Here is a 27629-nt window from a genome sequence, read left to right on the forward strand (position 1 = left end):
ATCCTTAGCACCCTTCTCCCAATATACCCAGCACCTCTACTCTGCACATGTCCAAACCAACGCCACTCTCACTTTGTCTCCAAACCGTCAAACCAGAGCCGACCCTCTAATGTCCTCATTTCTAATTCTGTCCATCCTCGTCACACCCAAAGCAAATCTTAGCATCTTTAACTCTGCCACCTCCAGATTTAGAATACAATAGGAAATTAGAAAAACAATTGAAGAGACGTAGCAAAGTTTTTGTAAATACTGTAACTTTTTAAACACAACAGCACCACCTGGTGGCATTCTCTGGTTTGTGCCCCACTGGCTGTAAAGCACAGACAACATGAATTGGGAGACTGAAGCCAGTAGGAATTCCATTCTTAATTCCGGCAAAATGTTTCTCTGTATTGTCTGCATTCAGGGCTGGATTAACCATCGAGCAAAATAAGCGCATGCTTAGGGCATCAAGTTGGGCAGCACAGGAATTTTCCATTGCTGGATTTGCCATGGAACATATGGTGCAAAACTGCAAATGGTGCAGCTGCACAAGGTTCCACAAAAATGGACTCTCACATTAAATGAAAAAATGACACACACACATACAGTATATATAAAATACCCGCGCTTCACAGCGGCGAAATACTGCATTAAAATTTTTATTAAGAAGAAACTGAAACCTTTTCAAACTGAGTGAAAATATACCAATAATTATTTGTTAAGGATCTCTTTGTATACCACATTGTGAGTTCGGCCCTCTGGTTGTAATATGACCAAGCTGTGCGCTGAGCTTACTCTTGAGCATGTAACGTACAGTTGGCCATGTGAACAGTAATCTTGTTTCAAATCTCACAGCTTGGATTGCTGCTGTCATAATCGGTTTGAGTTTCATGGTTTGTTTTAATTACGACAGTATTTGTAGGACTTGTTGTGTTGAAGAGACATTCGGCATCTGTCTAGCGTTGTAAGTATACAACCAGTTTTATCAATAACTTTACATCCAGCTTTTGAGAGTTTAAACATTCATAAACATCAAAGTGTCCACTACTGAAATCGTCACCTGTGAGTCTAAGATCTTTAAGAGACATTGGCGGTTGTCTAAAGGTTTAAAATATTTGGCCATTTCGGTACACTTGAAAGCGACAACCAAACAATTCACCGACAGCCATCAACTCACATGCAGATCCATAGGTGAAGGGCTTAAGCATTTCACTCTTCTAGTGCTCCTGTGTAGTCTAATTATCTCCTGTACCGTCATCAGTCCACACCTTGAACCTGTCCCAGTCACTCAATACATAAGACACAATGTTCCTCTGGATATCAAGAGTGAGCCTGATATGGCCGTGCAATATGTAACAAAGAGAATGGAAAAGGTAGGTGCCATCTCTGGGCATGGAAACCACTCGGTAAGTGACAGTTCTGTGATCGATGGTGATCACCACAATAGACATGTTAATGGGGTTACGGTTGGAACGAAATGGGTACCTGAACAATGTAAAGTAAGTCTAAAATACCTACACAATAACTATTATCGTAATAAATGAACAATAAAACAGCGGAGAAGCCGTGGATTAACTAAAAAGGCTGTAGTTATCAGCAGGGAGACGTGAATCCCGTGGCGAAGCAAGAAAGGGAATGTAGAGACTGGAGCGACGGACGGCCTTATATAGGCAGGCAGCCAACAACGTGGGAGGCGTTGGGATGGGGGACACCGAGCTGCAGGCTATGGACGTATATATGTACATAAGTAGGATTCAGTTAGCGTTGAGAACACGTGTACCAAATTTCTTGAAGATGGGCCCATAAGTAACAAAAACCGTTGAAAAGTTCAATATGGCGGCCGACAGTGGCATCATACCACTGAAATAAGTACGTACATCGGTTTTGGTTAGCACAGGGAAGCCGCCTACCAAATTTTGTGAAGATGGGGCCAAAAATAAGAAAGTTCAACATGGCAACCATTGTCAACCGTTACGACCATTACGCGTAAAATTTCGAAATGAAACCTGCCCAACTTTTGTAAGTAAGCTGTAAGGAATGAGCCTGACAAATTTCAGCCTTCTACCTACACAGGAAGTTGGAGAATTAGTGATGAGTGAGTGAGTCAGTCAGTGAGGGCTTTGCCTTTTATTAGTATAGATATATATACACACACACACACACATATTTATATATATATATATATATATATATATATACATACACACACATATTTTATATATTTATATATATATATATATATATATACACACACACATATTTATATATATATATACACACAGTAGATCATCTGGATGACTGATTTATGCAGGGACAATTCCAGTTCGGCGCGAAGATGATTCTTCATGTCGTCAGCTCGCACACTTCTCAATGGTCTGGGATTTTTCGGGTGATTTTCTATGTAATAAACTTAATAAGTTATAGCTTAATGAAAATTGCATAGTTAGATCTGGACCACCCTATGTATATATACACACAATAATGAAAATAATAACAAAATAGTAATAGTAGAGGTTAATGATATATATTTATTTTGGGAATACACCAAAATTAGAATCGGGTAACTGGCACACAGTCCACCAAGGCTCACGTGATCATTCTTGCTTTTCGGGACTTTCTACTTCAGGGTGAAAATCACTTTCCGAGTGCGTCTGTTCATATTATTTCTGAAATGATTTTCACATACATCGGTTTCCTCTTTTATGCACTCAGTTGTGCTACTGATACGTTCCTGTTGTCACACACTCCACCCTATAGGAGGTCTTCCTCTCACCTCTGCCTGTTCTGTTCTCTTGGCTTCCTTCTCTGTGTTATTTCAGGCACTGGGGATTTATTTTTTTTAATCCCTGGAGACGTGCAGCCAGACTTTTTTTGGGTTCTTTTCATACTGTAAACATTTTTTCACCTTACTGAGTTATGTTATCAGACATATACAACACAGCCCACTACACGAAGATACTCATCAACTCTCGGGCAGTTAGGAGAGTTACATTTTAGTTCCATTCCTTCATTCTTCACCCTCAGTTTACTCCTTTCATGGCTCCCCCAGTGTGAATTGTCAAGTGGTCATTAAGACTCCTTTTTCTTTGAGAAACACTTCACGCAGTCAGAACAGCCACGAGGTGATTTTGTTAGCATGATTTATGTTATGGTTATGAAGTTCATTTTTCTTTGAGAATCGTTTACCACACTTTGAACAAAAATAAGGCTTCTGTACACTTTGGATTCTTAAGAGCCCATGGAAATTACTTAAAAATCAGAATCCTTTACCACATTTAGAAAAGCAATAAGTTTTTTTTTCTTCTGAATGAATTTTTGAATGATAGTGAAAGCTACTGTTACAGGACAATCATTTGCCGCATTCATAACAGAAGAACAGTGTGGAGTTTTATGTGTTTCTTAAGACTGCTACTTTGGATGAATCGTTTCCCACACTGAGAGCAGCAATATGGCTTCTCTCCAGTATGAATTCTTGTGTGGCTCTGAAGCTGGTGACTGCTGGTGAATCGTTTGCCACATACAGAACAGCAATACGGCTTCTCTCCAGTATGAATTTGTTTATGCTGCCGAAGGGCCCTACTGTCTGTGAATCTTTTTCCACATTCGGAACAGCCAAATGGCTTCTCTCCCGTATGGATTCTTGTGTGGCTCTGAAGAGTGCTACTTTGGGTGAATCGTTTGCCACATTCAGCACAACCATAGGGTTTCTCTCCAGTGTGAACTCTTGTATGTCTCTGGAGACTGTAACTGTCAGAAAATCGTTTGCCACATTCGGAGCAGCAATGAGGTTTTTCTCCAGTATGAATTCTTGTGTGTGCCTGAAGACTGCTGTTATAGAGGAATTTTTTGCCACATTCAGAACAAGCAAATGGCTTGTCTCCAGTATGAATTCTTGTATGGCTCTGAAGGCGGCTACTTTGAATGAATTTTTTTCCACATTCAGTACAACCATATGGCTTTTCTCCTGTGTGGATTCTTGTATGTATTTGGAGACTGTATCTGTCAGAAAGTCGTTTGCCACATTCAGAGCAGGAGTGAGGTTTTTCTCCGGTATGAATTCTCATGTGCCTCTGAAGAGCGCTACTGACAGGGAATTGTTTGCCACATTCGGAACAGCAATGTGGCTTTGGTTTTGTATGAACTGATTTGCTATTTTTACAGTCAGATTTGCTTTTATAAGTTTGTCTGCATTCTTGACCGGCAAACAAATCCTCCTGGTCTGTGTTTTGCGCTTGTTGTTGGTCAGTTTTGATGGCTTCTGTCGCAGGAAGAGAACTATGCTGTAAAGGAGCTGCTGTTAAATTCTCCGATCCTCTTGCTGACTTCTTCATCTTCTTTTTGTCTTGCTTTTGTTGCAGTCTGCACAGAAGAGAAGTCTGTGCAAATGAAGATGGGGAGAAGCTGACATTCCCATGGAAATCTGCAATGATACAAAGCAGTTTAGTTGAGTGTTTTACAATAAATAAAACCTTAAAAGGAGATAGATGGCACACTGGTTGGTGTTTCTCCTCCATCCCTCAGTTCCATTTCTGGGGTATTCCAAGCAGCATACTCTTGAAAGTCAAGTCTTAGGGGAATAAGTGGAATAAGCCTTGTTTTCAAATGGAAGCACAAATTGGTTCTGCGGATGCTAAGTATTTATTGTGAACTCAAGACAGGCTTAGGCAATCCATGATTATGTGTGCGTTCTTGATACTTAAGCAGCATCAACAACCAGTCATTGAGAACATCTATGAGGGCTCAATAAGAAACGGAAAAGAGAGTGTGATATCTGCAAGTTGAGAGCTTGTGACAGCAAATGTGAGGCTGACGACATGCACTTGTTATGTCAGCCAAATGACGTGACTTGAGAAAAGACTGGGAGAAGTGATGAGTAACAGAAAAGGTTCAAAAGCAAAACAAATGGCAAAAACTGTGGTACAAGAATAAGGGCAAGCATGTGGCACCCAAGAAAAGGTGTTTTGTATTTGCCACTCTATCTATCTATTACAAATGGTGCCTTTCATATCTATCTATTATATAGTGCCTTTCACATCCACCTATCTATCTATTATATAGTGCCATTCACATCTATCTATCGATCTACAATATAAATCTAATCTATCTATATAGTGCCTATCATATCTGTCTATACTAATAAAAGGGAAAGCACCGACTGACCGACTGACTGACTCATCACTAATTCCCGTGTAGGTAGAAGGCTGAAATTTGGCAGGCTCATTCCTTACAGCTTCCTTACAAAAGTTAGGCGGGTTTCATTTCGAAATTCTATGCGTACCGGTCATAACTAGAACCTATTTACGTACATATAATACGGCCATAGCCTGCAGCTCGGTCGCTGTGTGAGGCGGAGTTGCGTCCCCCATCACCTTGCTGCCTGCCTATATTACGTCCCCCCATCACCACGCCTCTCACGTAGTTGGCTGCCTGCCCATATAAGGCCGTCCGTCACCAGTAATCCAATAGACACGCTGTCGCTACGAGGCGTTTGTCATGCCTAAGACGAATACATTTTTTGTGAGATACAAGTTTAGTGAGAAGACGCAGGGTATAAACGAGACTTTTGATCACTTTGTAACGGAGTTAAAATTGCTGGTGAAGGACTGTGCTTATGCAAACAAAGAGGAGATGGTCAGGGATAGAATGGTGTTTGGCACAAACTCAGCGAAAGTGCGAGAGAAACTTTTAACTGCCAGGTCTGAGCTAACATTAAATAAAGCCGTGGACATCGCAAGATCGCACGAGATAGTACAAGCACAGCTGAGAACCTTCGATGCATGTACTCCGAGCGGCTCACCTGAAATGACTATGAACGCAGTACGCAGAGAACAAGGAAAAGCTCCAAAGAGCAAAAAACGCATTACGCAATTGAGAAGGCAGCAAAATATGAAACGTGTGACGCATACAAGCATATTCATAAGTGCAGCTACTGAGGAAACAAAGCACACGGTGGAAAAAGTCCAGCTAAAGGAAAGACAGGGGAAAAAATGTGAACCACTTCGCTAAAGTTTACAGGAGTGGGAAAGGTAAAGCCGTGCATGCAGTGTGTGATGTCTCAGATAAAGAGGAAGACGAGCTGCTTATTGATGCAGTAAGAAAGGAACAACCTTCTGACGCTGAACAAGCCTCTGTAGACATATCAATAGGAAAGCAAGGTGTAAAGCTTAACTTTAAATTGAGTTCATAGACACGCTGCCGCTAAATATTCGCAGGCAAATCCACAACTTAATACCGGGAATGCCTGTTAAACATCTTAGATTCAAGAGTACCAATTTGGGTGGTGATCACTTCGATGAATGAAACCTGGTATCTTTACAACGGTTGACAAACACGGAATATAACTTGAACACAACTCATCCTCCAAATACGAACCCGACTGAAAAAAATAATGATAATCAAATCCTTGATGACAGCAACACTCATAACAGTCACAAAACTATTACATTGACAATCATGCTACGTTATTTTTAAAATGTTTCCTTTTCTTTTTCATAACTTCTTTAACACACTACTTCTCCGGTGTGAAGCGCGGGTATTTTGCTAGTCTATTATATGGTGCAGTGGTTCCCAAACTTAGATAGCCTAGATAGGACGCCCCTGAAATGGAAGGATGGGGGTAAGCAGTTTCACGTCGACACTGCCTCCCCCAAAACACTAAATAGCGTAACAGTGCCCCAGGTTCCCACAGGGCATCCTAGGACAAAGTTCGGTTTCTCAGCCCTGTTGGGTAATGTGGGTGCCACCTGGAGGGGCTGTGAGAGGACCGGAGGAGCCATGCCTCATCCATAGCCTGGAAGTACTCCCAAGACACAAGGATGAAAGCCCTGAAGTACTTCTGGGCTGAAGAAAAAAGCCAGTTCTAAATGAGACCCGGACACACTAGCATGTCACGTGGTAGGAAGGACAGAAGCACTTCCGGGTCAAGGACTAAATAAAGGACTGCTGGAGACCCAGCAAGTGAGCCGGAGTCAGGAGGAGTGTAACAGAGCTTGCTGGGAGGTGTGGAGGAGAGATTCGTGTTTTCTTGCCTGTTTAGTGGTGGCTGTGGTGCTTGAAGGACATTATTTAAAGAAGAAGTTAAAATAAGTTCTTGGTGCTTTTACCCCATGACCAGTGCATCTGTCTGTTGGGGTTAATGGGGCACCAGTGACCCTTAGCATCTTACACTTTCTCCAATAAGAAAGTAAATACCTAGGTGGGCTTTCATCACATCACATCATTACCTGAAGGTTGCCACCTCTGAAGACTTGCCCCTAAAAACACATGAAGTGATCCTGATGAAGGGAAACAAGCATAGCAGCAATCATGAGAATTAAAAAAAAAAAAAAACGTCTAAACAAAATGGTACAAAAAAAAAAAAAAAATTACCATTTTTTACAGTTGATTGTTGGTCGCAGAATAACATAAAAAACAAACCCTCTAATTTAACCGCCATCGATGATGTGATCATGAGGTCGTTGGAAAGGGGAGATCTCTGTAAAGGGACAAAGGTCCAAGTCTTTCGAGTTTTGGTGCTTCCTGTCTTGCTATACGGTTGTGGGACATGGACGCTACGCAGTGACCTGAGATGAACGCTGGACCCCTTGTGTCTCTTCAGAGAATCCTTGGGTCCCGCTGGTCTGACTTTGTGTTGCTCATGGAGGTCACATGACCTGCATTGTGAGGGCGCGTCAGTGACGGCACCACGGCCATGTGGAGGCATTACCCGAGGGTGATCCGGCTCGCAGGACCCTCACTGTTGAGGACCAGGCCACCTAACGCCTGGACCACATGTCTGCCTGGTGGGTTGCCAACCAGGATCCCGAGCTGTTTCATCATGTGGTGCCTGACTTGACCTAAATAAATGATCCCATATTTAGAAGTAAGGGTGGCACGGTGGCGCGGCTGCCTCGCAGTTAGGAGATCCGGGTTCACATCCCTGGTCCTCCCTGCGTGGAGTTTGCATGTTCTCCCCGTGTCTGCGTGGGTTTCCCCCCACAGTCCAAAGACATGCAGGTTAGATGGATTGGTGATTCTGAATTGACCCTAATGTGTGCTTGGTGTGTTTGTGTGTGTCCTGTGGTGGGGTGGCACCCTGACCGGGATCGGTTCCTGCCTTGTGCCCTTGTGCTCCAGCAGACCCCCGTGACCCTGTGTTCAGATTCAGCGGGTTGGAAGATGGATGGATGGATGGATGGATATTTAGAAGTTGCCTTCAGTCCGTCCTTTGCTCTCTGAACGCCTTCTCTACACGTATTTCAAATCTAATTAATGGCTTCTCCTCTGTAAGTGATGACTGCGGGGTCCACGCGTGTGAATCGCGCAGTGAAACACAACCTGGGCCCTCACAGGGCTGATTGTGCCCAGAAGCTGTACCACAATTTGGTGTTGCTGTTTTCTAATGTTTAACTATCAGTGCTTTTGGTATATTGGCTTGCCATATGTACGGGAATTCCCAAATATTACCAGAACCCCAGGGGGTTGGGGTTTGGTGGTCCTTAGATGTTGTTTCTGTTACACAAAATTGTTCAATATGCTAAGTGAAATAATGCAATATGCATTGGCAAGCGATCATTAAAAGTTTTTTTTTTTTTTTAATTAGGAATTAATCACTTACAAATATGAATGTGCTTGAAGATGCGAGACTTCTGAATCCTTTTGAGACCCTCCCCAACGGAACGACTTGCAGAAGCGAGACTGTGGAAGCTTGCTTGTCCATCGCCAAGGCAACCGCAGATTCACATCACCACAGAAACAACACCAAGCTGACCGGTGCCACGCACCCGATGGGTGACACAGGGAACATTAGAACTTGGCCACTGACCTGACCCCGGCCCGGCCCGGCCCTGCGCGATTGCTCTAACCGTGAACAGTAGAGTGGCGGAGCTAATTAAATTCATTTTCCCTTCATTGTAATAGCCCTGCGTAATTAAGGGTTCAGTCTTCTGAATTGATTCCTTTCTTGAACAGAAATGAGATGTGACACGAGCCCGCAGATGACCAGCTAAACTGGGGCTTCAAACTCCAACCAGTTTCTTAAGGAGGAGCCAAATCTTGCTGTTAATTAAACCCATCGTTCAATTCCACGGCCTGTTGCTGCTCGCATTCTGCCACAGCAGACATTTTCAAGACTGTTGATTTTCTGTTTCTTTCTAAGAGCACCAACAAAATGTTTCGGTGACCTGAGAGATGAACCTTACTGAGACCCTCGCCTTTCTTTACTTTCAGATATGGTGTGATGGACACAGGTGAGCTGGTCATGTGGTGGCTCGTTTTGAGTCTCAGTATTGTTTGGCGGCTGCTGCTTCTTCTTCTTCTGGCTGCTCCCTTATAGGGGTCACCACAGCAGATCATCTTCATCCAACTCTTCTTGTCCTCGACTTCTTGCTCTGTCACACCCATCACCTGCATGTCCTCTCTCACCACATCCATAAACCTCCTCTTATTCCTCTTGCCTGGCAGCTCTATCCTTAGCGTCCTTCTCCCAGTATACCCAGCATCTCTCCGCTGCACATGTCCAAACCAACGCAATCTCACCTCTCTGACTTTGTCTCCCCTCTAATGTCCTCATTTCTAATCCTGTCCATCCTCGTCACACCCAATGCAAATCTTAACATCTTTAACTCTGCCACCTCCTCCTCTGTCTCCAGCCCTGTGGTGTTATGGGTCCACAGCTCGCTCAGCTCAGTAGTTTTATTTAAATAAATAATCACCGCGCTCGCGGCTTTGCGAGGGGTCGTGGTGGCTGTAGCGAGCCGCAGGGCGATCTGCGGTGCGGGCGTTTCTCACCTAAGTGCACACAGGTAAGGGACTGCCCACATCCATCATTGTTCCTGTGGCTAATGTGCTGCAGCTGCTGTGTCCTCTCTGTATATATAGAGAGAAGCCCGAGATGATATGGGGAGCAAAACAAAAAGGTTGCAGGACAAAGCAGGAAGCAGTGAGGAAAGAGAGAGAGAGATTGCATTAACTTCTACATTTTATTTTAACTTTGGATTTTAATTGATTTATTTGATGGTTTTTACCCCACTGGACACTTGTTATATGATTTATTGAAAACTGATGCACTGCACTATAGACTTTGTTTGGACCACTATTTGATTGGTTTTATTAAAAGCACTTTTGGAAATATCCCCAGGGTCCATATGAGATTTGTCCTAACTGTCTAGCTCATCTCGGTTATAACTATCGACGGTGTTGGGTTCAAGGGCTCCCGAACAGCGATGGGAGCATGGAGCAGAACCCACATCATCACAAGCCCATATAACATAGCTGGTCTCGCTACCATCCTGTAGACCTTCCCTCTTAACTCTTGCAGATACCCGTCTGTCACCAATCACTCCGGACACTCTTCTCCACACACTCCACTCTCTTCTTCACCTTCTCTTCCACAATCCCCATTACTCTGTTCTGTTGATCCCAAGTATTTAAACTCCTCCACCTTCGCCAACTCTACTCTGTTCATCCTCACCATTTCACTGACCTCCCTCTCATTCAAACACATGTATTCTGTCTTGGTGGTCCTACTGACCTTCATTCCCCTCCTCTCATATCTCCACCTCTCTAGGGTCTCCTCAAACAGCTCCCTACTATCGCTACAGATCACAATGTCATCAGCAAACATCACAGTCAACGGGGACTCCACAGCTCGCTCAGCAAAGGCCGTTTCAGTAATTTATTTAAATAAATAATCACCGCGCTCATGGCTTAGCGAGGGGTCATGGTGGCTGTACCCCTACTCTCTTTTTCTGTTCTTTTTCTGTTTTCTTTGTGGTGGTGGCCTGCGCCACCTCCACCTACTCAAAGCTTCATGATGCTCCAACAATGATGGATGGATTAAAAGGCAGAAGTCTACGTGACCATCATCTTCATCAAGCCCTTCCGTGAGAACCCTAAATCCAAAGAGGACTGTTTCATTTACAGTGGTGTGAAAAACTATTTGCCCCCTTCCTGATTTCTTATTCTTTTGCATGTTTGTCACACAAAATGTTTCTGATCATCAAACACATTTAACCATTAGTCAAATAAAACACAAGTAAACACAAAATGCAGTTTTAAATGATGGTTTTATTATTTAGGGAGAAAAAATCCAAACCTACATGGCCCTGTGTGAAAAGTAATTGCCCCCTGAACCTAATAACTGGTTGGGCCACCCTTAGCAGCAATAACTGCAATCAAGCGTTTGCGATAACTTGCAATGAGTCTTTTCCAGCGCTCTGGAGGAATTTTGGCCCACTCATCTTTGCAGAATTGTTGTAATTCAGCTTTATTTGAGGGTTTTCTAGCATGAAGCGCCTTTTTAAGGTCATGCCATAGCATCTCAATTGGATTCAGGTCAGGACTTTGACTAGGCCACTCCAAAGTCTTCATTTGGTTTTCTTCAGCCATTCAGAGGTGGATTTGCTGGTGTGTTTTGGGTCATTGTCCTGTTGCAGCACCCAAGATCGCTTCAGCTTGAGTTGACGAAGAGATGGCCGGACATTCTCCTTCAGGATTTGTTGGTAGACAGTAGAATTCATGGTTCCATCTATCACAGCAAGCCTTCCAGGTCCTGAAGCAGCAAAACAACCCCAGACCATCACACTACCACCACCATATTTTACTGTTGGTATGATGTTCTTTTTCTGAAATGCTGTGTTCCTTTTACGCCAGATGTAACGGGACATTTGCCTTCCAAAAAGTTCAACTTTTGTCTCATCAGTCCACAAGGTATTTTCCCAAAAGTCTTGGCAATCATTGAGATGTTTCTTAGCAAAATTGAGACGAGCCCTAATGTTCTTTTGCTTAACAGTGGTTTGCGTCTTGGAAATCTGCCATGCAGGCCGTTTTTGCAGGCCAGTCTCTTTCTTATGGTGGAGTCGTGAACACTGACCTTAGTTGAGGCAAGTGAGGCCTGCAGTTCTTTAGACATTGTCCTGGGGTCTTTTGTGACCTCTCGGATGGGTCGTCTCTGCGCTCTTGGGGTAATTTTGGTCGGCCGACTGGCCACTCCTGGGAAGGTTCACCACTGTTCCATGTTTTTGCCATTTGTGGATAATGGCTCTCACTGTGGTTCGCTGGAGTCCCAAAGCTTTAGAAATGGCTTTATAACCTTTACCAGACTGATAGATCTCAATGACTTCTGTTCTCATTTGTTCCTGAATTTCTTTGGATCTTGGCATGATGTCTAGCTTTTGAGGTGCTTTTGGTCTACTTCTCTGTGTCAGGCAGCTCCTATTGAAGGGATTTCTTGATTGAAACAGGTGTGGCAGTAATCAGGCCTGGGGGTGGCTACGGAAATTGAACTCAGGTGTGATACACCACAGTTAGGTGATTTTTGAACAAGGGGGCAATTACTTTTTCACACAGGGCCATGTAGGTTTGGATTTTTTTTCTCCCTAAATAATAAAAACCATCATTTAAAAACTGCATTTTGTGTTGACTTGTGTTATATTTGACTAATGGTTAAATGTGTTTGATGATCAGAAACATTTTGTGTGACAAACATGCAAAAGAATAAGAAATCAGGAAGGGGGCAAATAGTTTTTCACACCACTGTATGTGAGGTAGAATGCCCAGAGGGGGCTGGGTGGTCTCATGGTCTGGAATCCCTACAGATTTTATTTCTTTCTCCAGCCGTCTGGAGTTTTTTTGTTTTTTCTGTCCACCCTGGCCATTGGACCTTACTCTTATTCTATGTTAATTAATGTTGACTTATTTTATTTTCTTATTGTGTCTTTTATTTATCTATTCTTTGTTATGTAAAGCACTTTGAGCTACTGTTTGTATGAAAATGTGCTATATAAATAAATGTTGTTGTTGTTCTGTCTAATCACCTGTCCGTCACCATTGCAAATAAGAAAGGGCTCAGAGCCGATCCCTGATGTAATCCCACCTCCAACCTGAATGCATCCGTCTCTCCTACTGCAGACCTCATCATGGTCACACTTCCCTCATACATATCCTTGACAACATACGTATTTCTCTCAACGACTTCCTCATACAATACCACAGCTCCTCTCAAGACGCCCTGTCATATGCTTTCTGAAAGTTCAACAAAGACCAATGTAACTCCTTCTGGCCTTCTCTAAACATCCTCAGGGCAAACATGGCTGCTAATTAACGAAAAAGAAACAACAAAGGGGCCTGAGACAAGTTAATTAAAACAAAGGCAAAAGACGTGAATCAGCAGCAAAAACTGGTCACTAATGAAGAAGATGGTTAGAATGAAAAACCTGCAGCCACTGCGGCCCTCCAGGACCGGAGTTTGACACCCGTGCTCTAAAGGATGTGTTTGAGAACACTGACTGGGATATGCTTTGTGAGTCGCACGGTGAAGTCACTGAGCGACTCGGGCACCGTGTCACAGACTACATCGAGTTTTGTGTGGTCACAAGCAGGTCACATAAAGACAGTATGCCGTTTTCTCCAACAATAAGCCGTGGATCCCAAAAGGCTTGAAAGCCCTTCTGAATATGAAGATGACAGCCTACAGGTCTGGAGATAAGGATGAAACCGAGTGGGTGCAGTCAGAAGTGAAGAGGGGAGTTTGCCATGAGGGGAAAGCCCACTAAAGAGACAAACGTCAGCACAAGTTACAACAAAACACGAAGGAAGTGTGGAACGGGATGAAGACTGTCATTAGCAACAAGCAGGCTGTTAAACGTGCAGAGGAAGGGAAGAAGAGAGCTAATGAGCTGAAGCACATCTTCAACAGGTTTGACTCATTCTTGTCAGGTCAGCCCTCACCCAACACTGCCACCCTCTGTGAGAGAGCCGAGTAGGTTCTGGAATCCCAACTGCCATCTGCACCCTGCACAACTTTTCCCTACAATGACATCAGACATGTCTCTAGCTCCCCTCCACTCCCTGGACTGTGTGTCTCTGCTGATCAAGTGAGGAGAGAGCTGGGAAAACTGGGCATAAACAAGGCTTCAGGGTCAGATTGATTCAGCCAGCTCTGTGGGGTCCTTCAGCACCTGTTCTCCCTTTCCCTGAACTTTACAGAAGGTTCTTCAGCTGTGGAAAACATCCTGTGTGGTCTAAGTGCCAAGGAAAGGACATACTAGTAATCCCAATGACTTCAGGCCAGTTGTTCTTACTTCATACATCATGAGGCTGGTCCTTAAACAGCTATGACACCTGGGTTCAGGACATCTGTATCATCTGCAGTTTGCCTTTTTAGGCATATACAGATGTGGAGGATGATCTCCTCGACATGCATGGACCAAGCAGGCACCACAGTCAAACTCCTGTTCTTTGATTTTTCCAGTGCTTTCAACACCATTCTGACTCATCGACTGGGGAAAAATTTCAAGGCTTTGAATGTCGGTACCCTCGCAATCTCCTGGATTATGGTCTACCTGAACAAACCCAACAGCAGTTTGTGAAGATGACAGACTGTATGTGTCAGAAATGGTGGTGTATGTGACATTGGAGCACCTCAGAGAAATGTCATGTCTCCATGTTCACCCTCAAGGCTTTCAATCTTGGTCATCCCATCAATCTCCTGGACCACCTGTCTAAAGATTTTCAGTTTATGAGGCGGAGGGACTGTGTGTGTGTCACAAATGGTGATGTGTAATACTACAGCACCTCAGGTTGAACTGTCCCGTCTCCATGTTCACCCTCAAGGCTTTCAATCTTGGTGATCCCACAATCTACAGGATCATGGACCACCCGTCCAAAAGATTTTCAGTTTATGAGGCTGAGGGACTGTGTGTGTGTCACAAAAGGTGATGTGTAATACTACAGCACCTCAGGTTGAACTTTCCTGTCTCCATGTTCACCCTCAAGGCTTTCAATCTTGGTGATCCCATCAATCTCTTCAATCATGGACCACCCGTCCAAAAGATTTTCAGTTTATGAGGCTGAGGCACTGTGTGTGTTAGAAATGGTGGGGTGAAACACTGGAGTACCTCAGAGAATTGTCCTGTCTCCCTTCCTGTTCACCATCTACATAACAGACTTCCAACACAATACCAGCGCTTCCCATCTGCTGGAAATGTTCAGATTACTCCTCCATCATAGGCTGCATTAATAAACGGAGATGAGTTGAAGTACAGGAAGCTTGTGGAGGACTTTGCCTTGAGGTGTAGGAGGAACAACGTGCAGCTCAGCATTAGCAAGACAAAAGAGCTGCTGCTGGACTTCCAATATGCCAAGGAGCCTCTGAGACCAGTCACCATTGAGGAGGAGGACATGGAAGTGCAGCACATCTAGACATACCTGGTATGGAGGAATATTTTGGATGAAATTAAATAAATAAATAAAAGTACTGTGAAATGTGAGCATAAATAAATAAATATGTCATGAAACGAAAGCATAAATAAATGTGTCACGAAATATATGTTTTTCGTTGCTTATTTATTTATTTCATTTTGTCCGTAACATTCCTCCAAACCATCATGAAATACGACTTGAAATAAAACTCACTTTCACTCATCAAAGTTGAGAGGGTGGGCTCTAACACGCCCTCTAGTTACTGATTGGTGAATCGATAGCACAAGAATTAATTAGAAAAATGCTTACTACTGCCGATGAAATGGATTCTCCCGAAGATATTATGTATTTCAGAGAGAGAATTGAAGATTTATCGGAAGACATTACAATGTTGTTACAATGTTCAGACTGATCAGAGCTGTAGAGGTGTCTGAAGAAGTAGCTGCGAATATGCAGCTGACTTAATACTCGTAAAACAAGGGTCAAATACTCCGTTCAAAATATTAGTTGGCGCTGCTTTGGGCATTCCATGTCAAAGTACCTAAAGTTTCTAATACAGCCGTATATCAAACTGGCTCATTCGCCTTCTCCGATACACCATATACTGTAGATCTGTAATCGGTTGTACATTTAAGCCTTCTTCCGATAAATCTTCAATTCTCTCTCTGAATTACGTAATATCTCCGGCAGACTCCATTTCATCAGCAGTAGTAAGCATTTTTCTAATTAACTCTTGTGCTATCGATTCACCAATCAGTAACTAGAGGGCGTGTTAGAGCCCACCCTCTCAACTTTGACGAGTGAAAGTGACAGTTTTATTTCAAGTCGATTTCATGACGGTTTGCAGGAATGTTACGGACAAAATGAAATAAATAAGCAACAAAAAAACATATTTCGTGACACATTCATTTATGCTCTCATTTCATGACACATTTATTTATTTATGCTCACATTTCACAGTACTTTTATTTATTTGCACATTTATTTAATTTTATCTGATTTATTCCTCCATAACCTGGGGGTTCACATGAACAGCAAACAGCAGTTTGCGATGCTGAGGGACTGTGTGTGTCAGAAATGGTGGTGTGTTATATTGGAGCACCAGACAGATCCATCCTGTTCACCCTCTAGACAGTGGACATCTAGCCCAACCCCAGTGCTTACCATCTACAGAAATATTCCATCATAGGTGGCATTAATAATGGAGAAGAGTCAGAGTACAGGGAGGACTTTGTCTTGTGGCGCAGGGACAACTTGCAACTCAACATCACCAAGACAAAAAGAGTCGCTGGTGGACTTTAGGTGTGCCAAGAAGCCTCCAAGACCACTCGCCATTCAGGGGGTGGACGTGGAAGTGGTGCAGATCTACAAGTGCCTGGAGGTCCTTGTGAACAGAAAACTGGACTAGTCTGACCACACAGTGGCGCTGCAGAAGAAGAGCCAGAGCAGACTGGACTTCCTAAGGAGATTCTCAGGTGTTTTGGTGTGTGCAGCAAGCTGCTGGAATAGTTCAACTAGTCCAGCTCTAGCGAAAAAGTAAAATGGTGGCAAAATTGGATGCCATCATGGAAAATGCCCTTCATCTCCTCTAGGAGGCGCTCTCTTGGGGCACTTTTAGCGACAGGCTTCTTCCAACACGGTGCTACTTTTTATCACCTCGGTAGGGATGGAAGGGGGGTGCGGGGGGTTCTTTTCTGCCCACTACAATACTTCCTGCTGACGTCACAAACTGAATGCTTCTATATTTGTACCTAGTGCGTCAATTTAAGAGAAGTGTACCCACTAAGCATGCTTCATCGAATGACCCCTGGACTGTCCCCTGTGTAAATGGACTTTGCTTGTTCACCTCCTGCCTGGCCTCTCCTATCCCACAAACGTGTCTGCTGTGTTTGTCACCATTGTGGATGTGTATCCCAGTGTGCCCCGCAGTGGACTACCGTCCATTCTCAGGTTGATGTCTACCTTAAACAAACATCTGCCTTGTGACCCCAGATGAAGAAAAGGGATCTAACAAGTGGAGCTCATGTGGATGCAGCCAAACTCAAGTTCAAGCCCCTCCATTGCCTAGTGGTCACTGTCGCCCCCTTTTGTTATCTTTACTGCTCTTACTAATTCTAGTTTTCCCTCTTCCTTCAATCCTCCTCATCTTTAACAGGACACTACTGCCAACTTTTCATCATCGACGATGGACTTGGCCCCAGAGCTTGGTCTGAGAGTGTACTCACAGTGGCAATTTGTTCTGTGCCCGAGCACATTGGTGCATTTGTACGTAAGTCTGTTTGACTAGTGTGATCGCTCCATGCCGGGCCAACTGTGCCGTGCCCTAGCCTCCTTGGAAGAGGTGGTCCCGAGCACGGTTCAGTAGCATTCGGGAACAGCGTGACCGCTAAATGTGAAAACAAACACAACATCAAGTCAGACGATGCAATTCTCACTTCATTCAATACCATCTGAGCTAAAAACAGACTCCCACCTTACATATGAATGTGAATTGTGGTTGGCAAGAAAAGCTGCAAACTCCTCCCTGAACATCATTTGATCTTCTCATACGTGCAGCACGATTAACAGCAAAAGAAGGGGCTGCACACTCCGCAAAGAGGACAGAGTGTGATCCCGCCCTACACAACTCTGAAACTACCACAAAATAAGGAAAATCACTTCGACATGCATGCTGTCACTCGGTGTTTGGATCTTGTTTTGCCTTTACAAAAAAGTTGCATGGCGATGACGAAAGTGTGCCCGGGCCCAGAACGTGAAGCACAGTGTGAGTGCAGGCCAGCAGAGAGAGGAGGTCGAGCTTTTAGTTACAGGGTCCCTAAACTGTGGAGTGGTCTGCCTGCTACTATAAGAGATGCCCCTTCGGTCTCAGCTTTCAAATCTCATGACTTTAGTTTATCACACCCTGACTAGAGCTGCTGATTTACTGTACATATTTCAGCTCTGTTGTCAGTCATTAGCACTAAAACATAAGTAACAGGATAGTTAGAATTTGTTACTAACCCTCACCTATTCTGTTTCTCTTCTCGGTACTCAAATGTGGCACTTGGTGCCACGGACCACCTGCCAAGTTGTTTTGCCTGCTTATGGTAAAGTCATCCCTGATGGAGGATCACAGAAAATGTTAGAAAGAGGGGTCCTTTCATTGGATTGGCTGTCTCGGCTGTGGAATGGCCAATAAGGGGAGGCAGCTTGATGGTCGAGGTCTCCAGGACGCTAAACAAATCCAAATCCTATTATGGGATATTATCTACTGTTGAGAGAGGAGGGAGGGGTGGGGGGCAACTGCGGTTGGGCACGGTACGGAACAAACGGGCCTAGTTGTGAGTGTACCCTTATTCTTTTGCTATTCCCCTCCACTGTGACAGGGTAACACGGGGTAGCTGTGTGAACAGCTGATCAATCTGAAACATGAATTTGGGATTTCCTTCTTCGTTGAGATTTATTTTATAAAATTTAACGCATTAGAAGCCTTTTTTAAATTAAACTATAAGTATCTCCCCTCACATCAGTAAGGCACAGTGGTAAAGTGGTTAGCACAGCAGCTCTTTTAATCACAGTACTTACTTGTTCCTACACTTCTGGTTGACTGCTGCTCATCCTCTTCTTCTTCTTCTTTATTTCCCTCAAACTCGGATTTCAGTTCCAGAGGATTCTGCTGGGTAGCCAGTTGTCCCATATTAGTGAACGAGATGTGTACACTAGAGTAAGACTCGTCACCAAAATCTTGCTTGAAAACATTGAGGGGTTCCTGTTTTGGAAGTTCAAGGCTAACTGACAAACCTTCCAAGTCCTCCACTTTAACCCGAACGAGTTCCCCCTCAGACTCCTCCTCTTTCAAAACTGAAATTCTTCTTTCACAGTCTTCTGACTTCACACACAAATCCCCGGGTGCACCCCACTCACAGTCCTCTTGTTTAATGTGTGCCACTTTTTCATCCACGCCGTCCTCGCTGGTTGAGGCCATTGCTACCGTGTAAAACTCTTCTCTCTCTGCCCCCCCGCCCCAAGTGTCTGCTCTTCTCTTCTAAGATTCCTCCTTTCACATGGACAGCCCAGTCCTGGAGGCCATTAAACAACTCGCTGCAAGGCCAGGGGAACTGGGAAGGAGGCCCTCTTTTTTTATCTGTCAAAATAAAAATGATAGAAAGACATCAAACACGGTCATCAAAAAATAACCTGAGCAGATTTCAGGGTTCATTAAACACTTAAAAAAAACTACCGACTAAATTTTTAAAAGAGATTTGAAATTCTGCGACCTCCTTCAATGTTACCCTGAGAACATCTCTGCAGATTTGGAGTCAAAGCCTACTTGCAATGCAAACAAAGTCTTGCTGACCAGGACAAAGTCAAGAACACGGGATTGTGGGATGGGGTGTTTGGGGGTCTTGCAGTATTTACATTGAATTGTTTTATATTGGCAATCTATATATTAAAGCTGACCAAATACAACAGTGAAAGATCCAAAGCTGAATTCGACCTAAAGTTATTTGCCACCATTTTGAAGAAACTTGGCCTGTGATGTATTGATATTCAAAAACCTCAATTACAGTGAAACTAACAGAAATACACGTTCAGCAAAAAGAAGTATTGAGTCACTTTTCACTGCCATTATAAACATTAGCAAACCAACCTACAGCCTTGGTGGGCCTGCCAGGATGATCCCCTCCTATTAGGAGAGGTGACTCTACCACCTGCCCACTGCTCCATATTTAAAAGTACTCTTCTTCACGCTCCTCTTCATTTGTCTGTATCTCTCTTATTTCAGCCTGTTAACCTCCACACTCCAGCTTACCTCCCCCAGTCCTAACTCAACATCTTCCTGGCATGGAGACGAGTTCAATGCCCACAGGGCAAAGCCCCTAAATTACTTTTGTGGATCAATGGCAGTCCAGTGTTTACTCCGGTTAAATTTAGGGCAGATTTTCTAATCCTTCTTTTAACATATAAAGCTTTTAATGGTCGAGGCCTGGCTTACTTGTCTGAACTTATCATGACTTACAAACCGGAGTGCACGATCGATCGATACTTTATTAATCCCAAGGGGAAATTCACATACTCCAGCAGCAGCATACTGATAAAGAACAATATTAAATTAAAGAGTGATAACAATGAAGGTATAACAGACAATAACTTTGTATAATGTTAAGGTTTACCCCTCCGGGTGGAAGTGAAGAGTCGCACAGTGTGGGGGAGGAATGATCTCCTCAAACTGTGGAGTGGTCTGCCTGCTACTATAAGAGATGCCCCTTTAGTCTCAGCCTTTCAAATCTCACTACTTCAGTTTAGCACACCCTGACTAGAGCTGCTGATTAACTGTACAGACTGCATCTCTGTTGCCAGTCATTAGTACTAAAACATAAGTAACATGATAGTTAGAGTTTGATACTAACCCTCATCTATTCTGTTTCTCTTCTCGGTACTCAAATGTGGCATCATCCCTGATGGAGGATCACAGGAAATGTTTTATTGGAATGGCTGTCTCGGCTGTGGAATGGCCAGTAGGGGGAGGCAGCTTGATGGCTGACGTCTCCAGGACTCTAAACAAATCCAAATCCTATTCTGTGATATCATCTACTGTTAAATTCTACTCCATACTTGTAATATTTTTATTTTCATACTGTATTGAGGATTTGTTCTGTTCTGTGTATTGTATTGACCCCCTTTTCTTTTTGACAACCGCTGCATGCTCAACCTACCTGGAAAGGGGTCTCTCTTTGAACTGCCTTTCCGGAGGTTTCTTCCATTTTTTTTTTTTCCTACAAGGTTTTTTCTTGTCTTCTTAGAGAGTCAAGGCTGGGGGGCTGTCAAGAGGCAGGGCCTGTTAAAGCCCATTGTGGCACTTCTTGTGTGATTTTGGGCCATATAAAAATAAATGGTATTGTATTGTAATGCCCACCGGCTGCAACTGACATTCCCACACCACCATGGAGTACTTGCATAAAATCCATTTAACTTTCCCTCATGGTTATCCCACTTACACTTTCATCAGCTCACATCTTCAGAAGGCCCGTTTCTCATATTGGCCTGGTCGCTTGTGGTCTCAGATTTTCTCGCACACTCGGTCAAAATCCATTCCAACAGGTGGATCCTAGTCACACTTTACTTTCATTTCTCAGATGGTCCATCTCTAATTTTGTGCTGTGCACTCACAGTTTGAAGTTTTCCGTTCACTCCTCCAGTTTTATCTCCTACATCCCAAACACACGTGTGTCCAGCTCAATGGAGGCTCTAAACTGACCGGTGATGACCCGAGAGCACCCTGTGATAGACTGGCATCCCTTACAGGTTGGTTCCTGCCTGTGTCCACTGTTAACCCTGAAATGAATTAATTGGCTTTCATAGAGAAAGTTGAAGTTTGGGAACCCCTCTCAGCCTGCATAATAATTGACTCTCCTTTCAACAAAAAAGATAACCCTAATGTTTTTGTACCTACAGGACTGTGGCCGACCTTACTGTGTGAACATCCGCCATATTAACGGATCTTCTTTGCGTCACTTCTGCCCAATTTAGCACAAACACCTCACACCTCTTCTCTTTCCCTAGCACCTTCGCTTAAGTCTTTAAGATGTTGGCGTGACTCAGTGGCTCTTTTAGAAACTCAAACATTTCTCCATGTATGACATGGGAGGAAGTTAAGGGATCTTATTTCATTTGGAAAAAAAAAACTGAGCATCCACAAGTTGAAATATCAGGACTTTAGAGTGGCAAGGTTGCATGACAATCTACTGAATGGAGGGGTGGACTTCCTCTTAAATGTTTAATGGCTCCTGCATTCTTGGCTTGAACAGCCACTCAATGCCGACTCTGCACATCCCACCTGTGTCTGCTCAGTACTGCTCTGGAATACTCCGGTCCAGCCCAACTTTTGAAATGCCTGCAGGTCAAGCTCTAAATGAATTCAGTATCATCTGTCATGGACTTCTCACCCTGTCCAGGGATGGTCCTTGCCTTCTTCTTGATGCTGCCAGGATAGGCCAGAATAACCATATGGGCAATTGAGTGGGTGCCCAGGATAACCAGAACATGAGGGACACACATAGCTAAAACCCTAAACAGGGAACACTGGACACAGGAGCTTCTCAATGGCTGTGCGAGTATTCTTGTGCACATTCACTGGTAGGGTCACAAAAAAATAAAAATAGGAACCAAGTTTCCCAAACTATTCTATAACGTTTCAGTAATTAACTGCACTGACTTTTCTGATCATAAAATAGGTCATTACGATAGCAATTAACGAGAAGAATTCAGATCTCATTGCAGAATTCCGGTATTTGAGGGTTCCTCTGGAGGGCCTCATCCTATTGCACGATTTGGCTCAAAAACTAATCGGCACGTCGTCATCTCATAATAGGTGGACGTATTGTATTTGGGATTTTTCCGTCCTGCTGTTTTAGCTCTAGAGCACGGGTGTCGAACTCCAGGCCTGGAGGGTCACAGCGGCTGCACGTTTTCATTCTAACCATCTTCTTCATTAGTGACCAGTTTTTGTGTGTATATATATATATACTAGCAAAATACCCGCGCTTCGCAGCGGCAAAGTACTGCATTAAAATTTTTATTAAGAAGAAAATATTACCTTTTTAAACTGAGGGAAAATATGCCAATAATTATTTGTTAAGGATCTCTTTGTATACCACATTGTGAGTTCGGCCCTCCGGTTGTAATATGACCAAGCTGTGTGCTGAGCTTACTCTTGAGCATGCAACGTACAGTCGGCCATGTGAACAGTAATCTTGTCTCAAATCTCACAGCTTGGATTGCTGCTGTCATAATCGGTTTGAGTTTCATGGTTTGTTTCAATGACGACAGTATTTGTAGGACTTGTGTTGAAGAGACATTCAGCATCTGTCAAGCGTTGTAAGTATACAACCGGTTTCATCGATTAAATCACATCCAGCTTTTGAGAGTTTAAACATTCATAAACATCAAAGTGTCCACTACTGAAATCGTCACCTGTGAGTCTAAGATGTTTAAGAGGCATTGGCGGTTGTCCAAAGGTGTAAAATATTTGGCCATTTCAGTACACTTGAAAGCGACAACCGAACAATTCAGCGGCAGCCATCAACTCACATGCAGATCCATAGGTGAAGGGCTTAAGCATTTCACTCTTCTAGTGCTCCTGTGTAGTCTAATTATCTCCTGTACCGTCATCAGTCCACACCTTGAACCTGTCCCAGTCATTCAATTCATAAGACACAATGTTCCTCCGGATATCAAGAGTGAGCCTGATATGGTCGTGCAATATGTAACAAAGAGAATGGAAAAGGTAGGTGCCATCTCCGGGCATGGAAACCACTCGGTAAGTGACAGTTCTGTGATCGATGGTGATCACCTCGATAGACATGTTAATGGGGGTTGGAACAATAAAGGAAATGGGTACCTGAACAATGTAAAGTAAGTCTGAAATACCTACACAATAACTATAATCGTAATAAATGAACAATAATACAGCGGAGAAGCCGTTGATTAAATAAAAAAGGCTGTAGTTATCAGCAGGGAGACGTGAATCCCGTGGCGAAGCAAGGAAGGGAATGTAGAGACCGGAGTGACGGACGGCCTTATATAGGCAGGCAGCCAACAACTTGGGAGGCGTTGGGATGGGGGACCCAACGCCACCTCACACGGTGACCGAGCTGCAGGCTATGGACGTATATATGTACGTAAGTAGGATTCAGTTAGCGTTGGGAACCCGTGTACCAAATTTCTTGAAGATGGGCCCATAAGTAACAAAGACTGTTGAAAAGTTCAATATGGCGGCTGACAGTGGCATCATACCACCGAAATAAGTACGTACATTGGTTTCGATTAGCGCAGGGAAGCCGCCTACCAAATTTCGAGAAGATGGGGCCATAAATAAGAAAGTTCAACATGGCGGACAATGTTGACCGTTATGACCGTTACGCCTAGAATTTCAAAATGAAACCTGCCTAACTTTTGTAAGTAAGCTGTAAGGAATAAGCCTGTCAAATTTCAGCCTTCTACCTACACGGGAAGTTGGAGAATTAGTGATATTGGAAAATTCAATATGGCGGCCGACAGTGGTGTCATACCACCGAAATAAGTACGCACATTGGTTTTGGTTAGTGCAGGGAAGCCGCCTACCAAATTTCGTGAAAATGAGGCCATAAATAAGAAAGTTCAACATGGCGGACGTTGTCGACCGTTATGTGTAGAATTTCGAAATGAAACCTGCTTAACTTTTGTAAGGAATGAGCCTGACAAATTTCAGCTTTCTACCTACACGGGAAGTTGGAGAATTAGTGATGAGTCAGTGAGGGCTTTGCCTTTTATTATATATATATATATATATATATATATATATATATATATATACTGTATATATATGTTTTCCTGTTATATTTCCCTACTCTGTTTTATCATGTTTTTGTTATGTCATCAGTGTGCGCCTCTCCCGGTATTCGCTGTGTTACTGTGAGAGGAGGCAAGTACGCTGTTATTCCCTGTATAGTTAAATGAATTAAATTATTTAAAATTGCTTGAATTATTTTTGTATGTGGCAGTAATTGTAATATGATTTTTGTTGTATACAGTTGTTGTTTTGAAATGTTTTGAATGCTTTTCTATTAATTTTGGTTGTGTGTTAACGTGAGCGTTGAACAGCCTTTCCATGTGGTTTTCTGTTGGAATCACAGAGCTTGAATTGTCAATTTTTATGTTCTCTGTTTTAATATTTCAGACTATTAATAAAAAAAGAGAGAAAACATCAAAAATTAAAGGGTGTTTGTGTAGCAAAGTGTAAAATGTTAGTTATATATATATTTTTTTTTTTTATAGTTATGAACTTCCCCAAAAAGAGTTGATCCCTGTAAATAGTTAATAGCATACCAACAATATAATCTGTTGTAGTGCGGGCGTTAATTGGCGTCACACCTCACAACCTGCATGCACCACGTTTTTGGCTCTAACGCCAGAAGCGCTGTGGGGGTAGGTTGTGGTTTCAGTTCTCCCGATTTTTATTTTATCCACTTTGTGTTAATATTTTATAATCGATTTAAGTCATTATTTAATAGGCAGAGGGGAGAAGACGTTTATGTGACGCCCTGTCTATTTTTTCCTTTTGTTTTGAAAATGTATGCTATATGTATTTTTATTTTCACTTGTTAAGAATATATAAATTATAAAATTAAGATTTTTTTGTATAAAGCTATATGTATTGTAAATAGTTTTCTTTGGAAAATGTGAGTAATTTTTTTTGTAAATAGTTTTATATGCAATGTGTATGTATAAATAAAAAGGCGAGAAGCGCGGTGGACGCTGTGGGGCAGAAGGGAGTTTATGTGACGCTCTGTCTATTTTTTTTTTTTTTCTTTTGTTTTGAAAAGATTTTCTGAAAGAGGAAAATAAACGCTTGTGTTTTAACCCTACGTGACGATCATATACACAACGCAGGGAAATGCGGATTGCAGTCGGTTACATTTGCATTACTCTGTCGTGGCGGTTTGTACGACACGATGCCTACATATCACAACGCAGAAACTTTGAGGGTTAACCGAATCCAAAGGCCAGGACGCAACAGTTCGGCGCGTGCGGTGGAGACCGGGTACACTTTGAAGGCTCGTTTTTGCTTTTAATCCCATCTGAGTCACATAGTTTAAGTATATAGTAAATGCGTTTGTCACCGCGTGTGTTTATGGAGGCACTGGAAGTGCTGCTGCTGCCCAGGAGCACCGCCGAGTCTTAATCCGGCCCTGCCCACTACCCTCCGCATGTCAAAAACGGGGTTTCCTGCGGGTACTCCATGCCTATTGAAAACGGTCTTTTTTGCGAATTTCTCCGCACACTAAACTCAGGCGGAGCTCCAATGATTCGACGGGACGAGCGAACGGATTGCACGGCATGGACACAGGCGGGAGAGCAGGCAGGCGGAGTGCCGTCACCATCAACAGTGAGGCACATCGGCAGGTCGCTGCGACTCTTTTCTGCCTTATCACTCTCAATGACGCAGTCCCATCTCATTCTCCAGTATTTCTTTTTCTTCCTCGCTACTGATTCACCGCCCACACGCTGTCCTTGCTTTTACTTTTCCCGACATTCCACTCACGCCCTGCTCCACTTTCCTTCCTCTCATCTCTCACCCGATATGCCCAACTCGCTCGCTGCTCCCGTTGCTTACCGGTTGCTTACCGACATGTCGTCTCCCTCCCTCTATTTTTCTTTCTCTCTTTCTTCCATGAAAGTACAAACAGGCGCCTCGCTTGACAGTCCGAGTCGTCCGCTGGAGGAAATCAAACAAAGCGAGTCGTAAACGAACAAGCAACTCGAAGCAAAGAAGGGGTTCCTTTGCGGATCTTCAGGTGAACACTGCCACCTACTGCACGGAGGGAAGAATATCCAAACATCTGTGTATAAGGAGCAAAGGCCTGTTTCTCTGAATATTCATTTAATGTTAGCGATATTCGTGATCTGTTATGAAGAAATTAATTTTATTGCTTAGGAGAATTAATGCAAATGTATTTATTCATTGAAGGAAACAAATGCATCCGTATTTTGATTTGATTGGGAAAAAAATCAACAGGGAAACTATATGTAGGTCTCTTATTGCAAAAACAATTTAGCAATGACATATAAGAATTTTCATCAACCACATATACATTTTAGGGGGATATTGGAACACAATCAGTGATCCTGCATTCAATTGCTTACCTGCATGGCATATTAAACAACAATCCTGCTAGAATACATGCAGCTCACTTAGTGATGAAGTATTTCTGGTGCTGCCACACTGCACCTGGCAACAACGTCCGGCTCAGGCAGAAGCCTCACAAAGTGGGGACAGCCATTTTCTGCAGCACCCCCTACCCCTGGGCCATGAAACCCCACTGGGCTACCCTATGGGACTACAACTCCCTGTATGCCCTGCAGTTGTGGATCTGCGTACACCTGCTCGGGAATGCTGCCACCCAGTGCACAGGAGGTGTACGCAACCTTGGTATGCTACCTTCCCAAGTCCATTCATTACTCTGTTTTTGAATTCCGCAGGGATGCCAGTCTGTCCAAGTTGGTGTGGCATATCAAGTTCCTGGCTGAGATAGGACATGTCCTGCCCATGCATATGCACTGCTCTAGTCTTCTGGCCAAGTGACAGACAAGGACTCAAGATAGATAGATACTTTCTTAATCCCCAAGGGGAAATTCACATAATCCAGCAGCAGCATACTGATTATAGCAATATTAATTAAAGAGCAATACAAGTGCAGCGCAAGTTAAAAAATGCAAGGTGGAGAGTGTGAGGCAAATATAACAGTCTATAATCTTGTGTAGTGTTAACGTTTACTCCTCCAGGTGGAATTGAAGAGTCGCATAGTGTGGCGGAGGAGCGATCTCCTCAGTCTGTCAGTGGAGCAGGACGGTGACAGCAGTTTGTCGCTGAAGCTGCTCCTCTGTCTGGAGATGATCCTGTTCAGTGGATGCAGTGGATTCTCCATGACTGACAGGAGCCTGCTAAG

General features: G+C 43.4%; 1 protein-coding gene across 1 annotated transcript in view; it reads right to left on the minus strand.

Annotated features, from left to right (window-relative positions):
• The window catches only part of LOC120528899 (zinc finger protein 184-like), a 40285-nt gene extending 17710 nt beyond the window's left edge, over positions 1-22575 (minus strand). Inside the window, exons 1-3 of the mRNA XM_039752975.1 lie at positions 21141-22575; positions 18727-19285; positions 3348-4402 (exon numbers count right to left, since the gene is read on the minus strand). Coding sequence (XP_039608909.1) covers positions 3348-4402; positions 18727-19126 — 1455 coding nt within the window. The 5' untranslated portion in view covers positions 19127-19285; positions 21141-22575. The remainder of the gene's footprint in view (positions 1-3347; positions 4403-18726; positions 19286-21140) is intronic.
• Between the last annotated feature and the right edge of the window lie 5054 nt (positions 22576-27629).

This window comes from Polypterus senegalus, chromosome 4 (genome assembly GCF_016835505.1).
Source record: "Polypterus senegalus isolate Bchr_013 chromosome 4, ASM1683550v1, whole genome shotgun sequence".
Classification (NCBI taxonomy): domain Eukaryota; kingdom Metazoa; phylum Chordata; class Cladistia; order Polypteriformes; family Polypteridae; genus Polypterus; species Polypterus senegalus.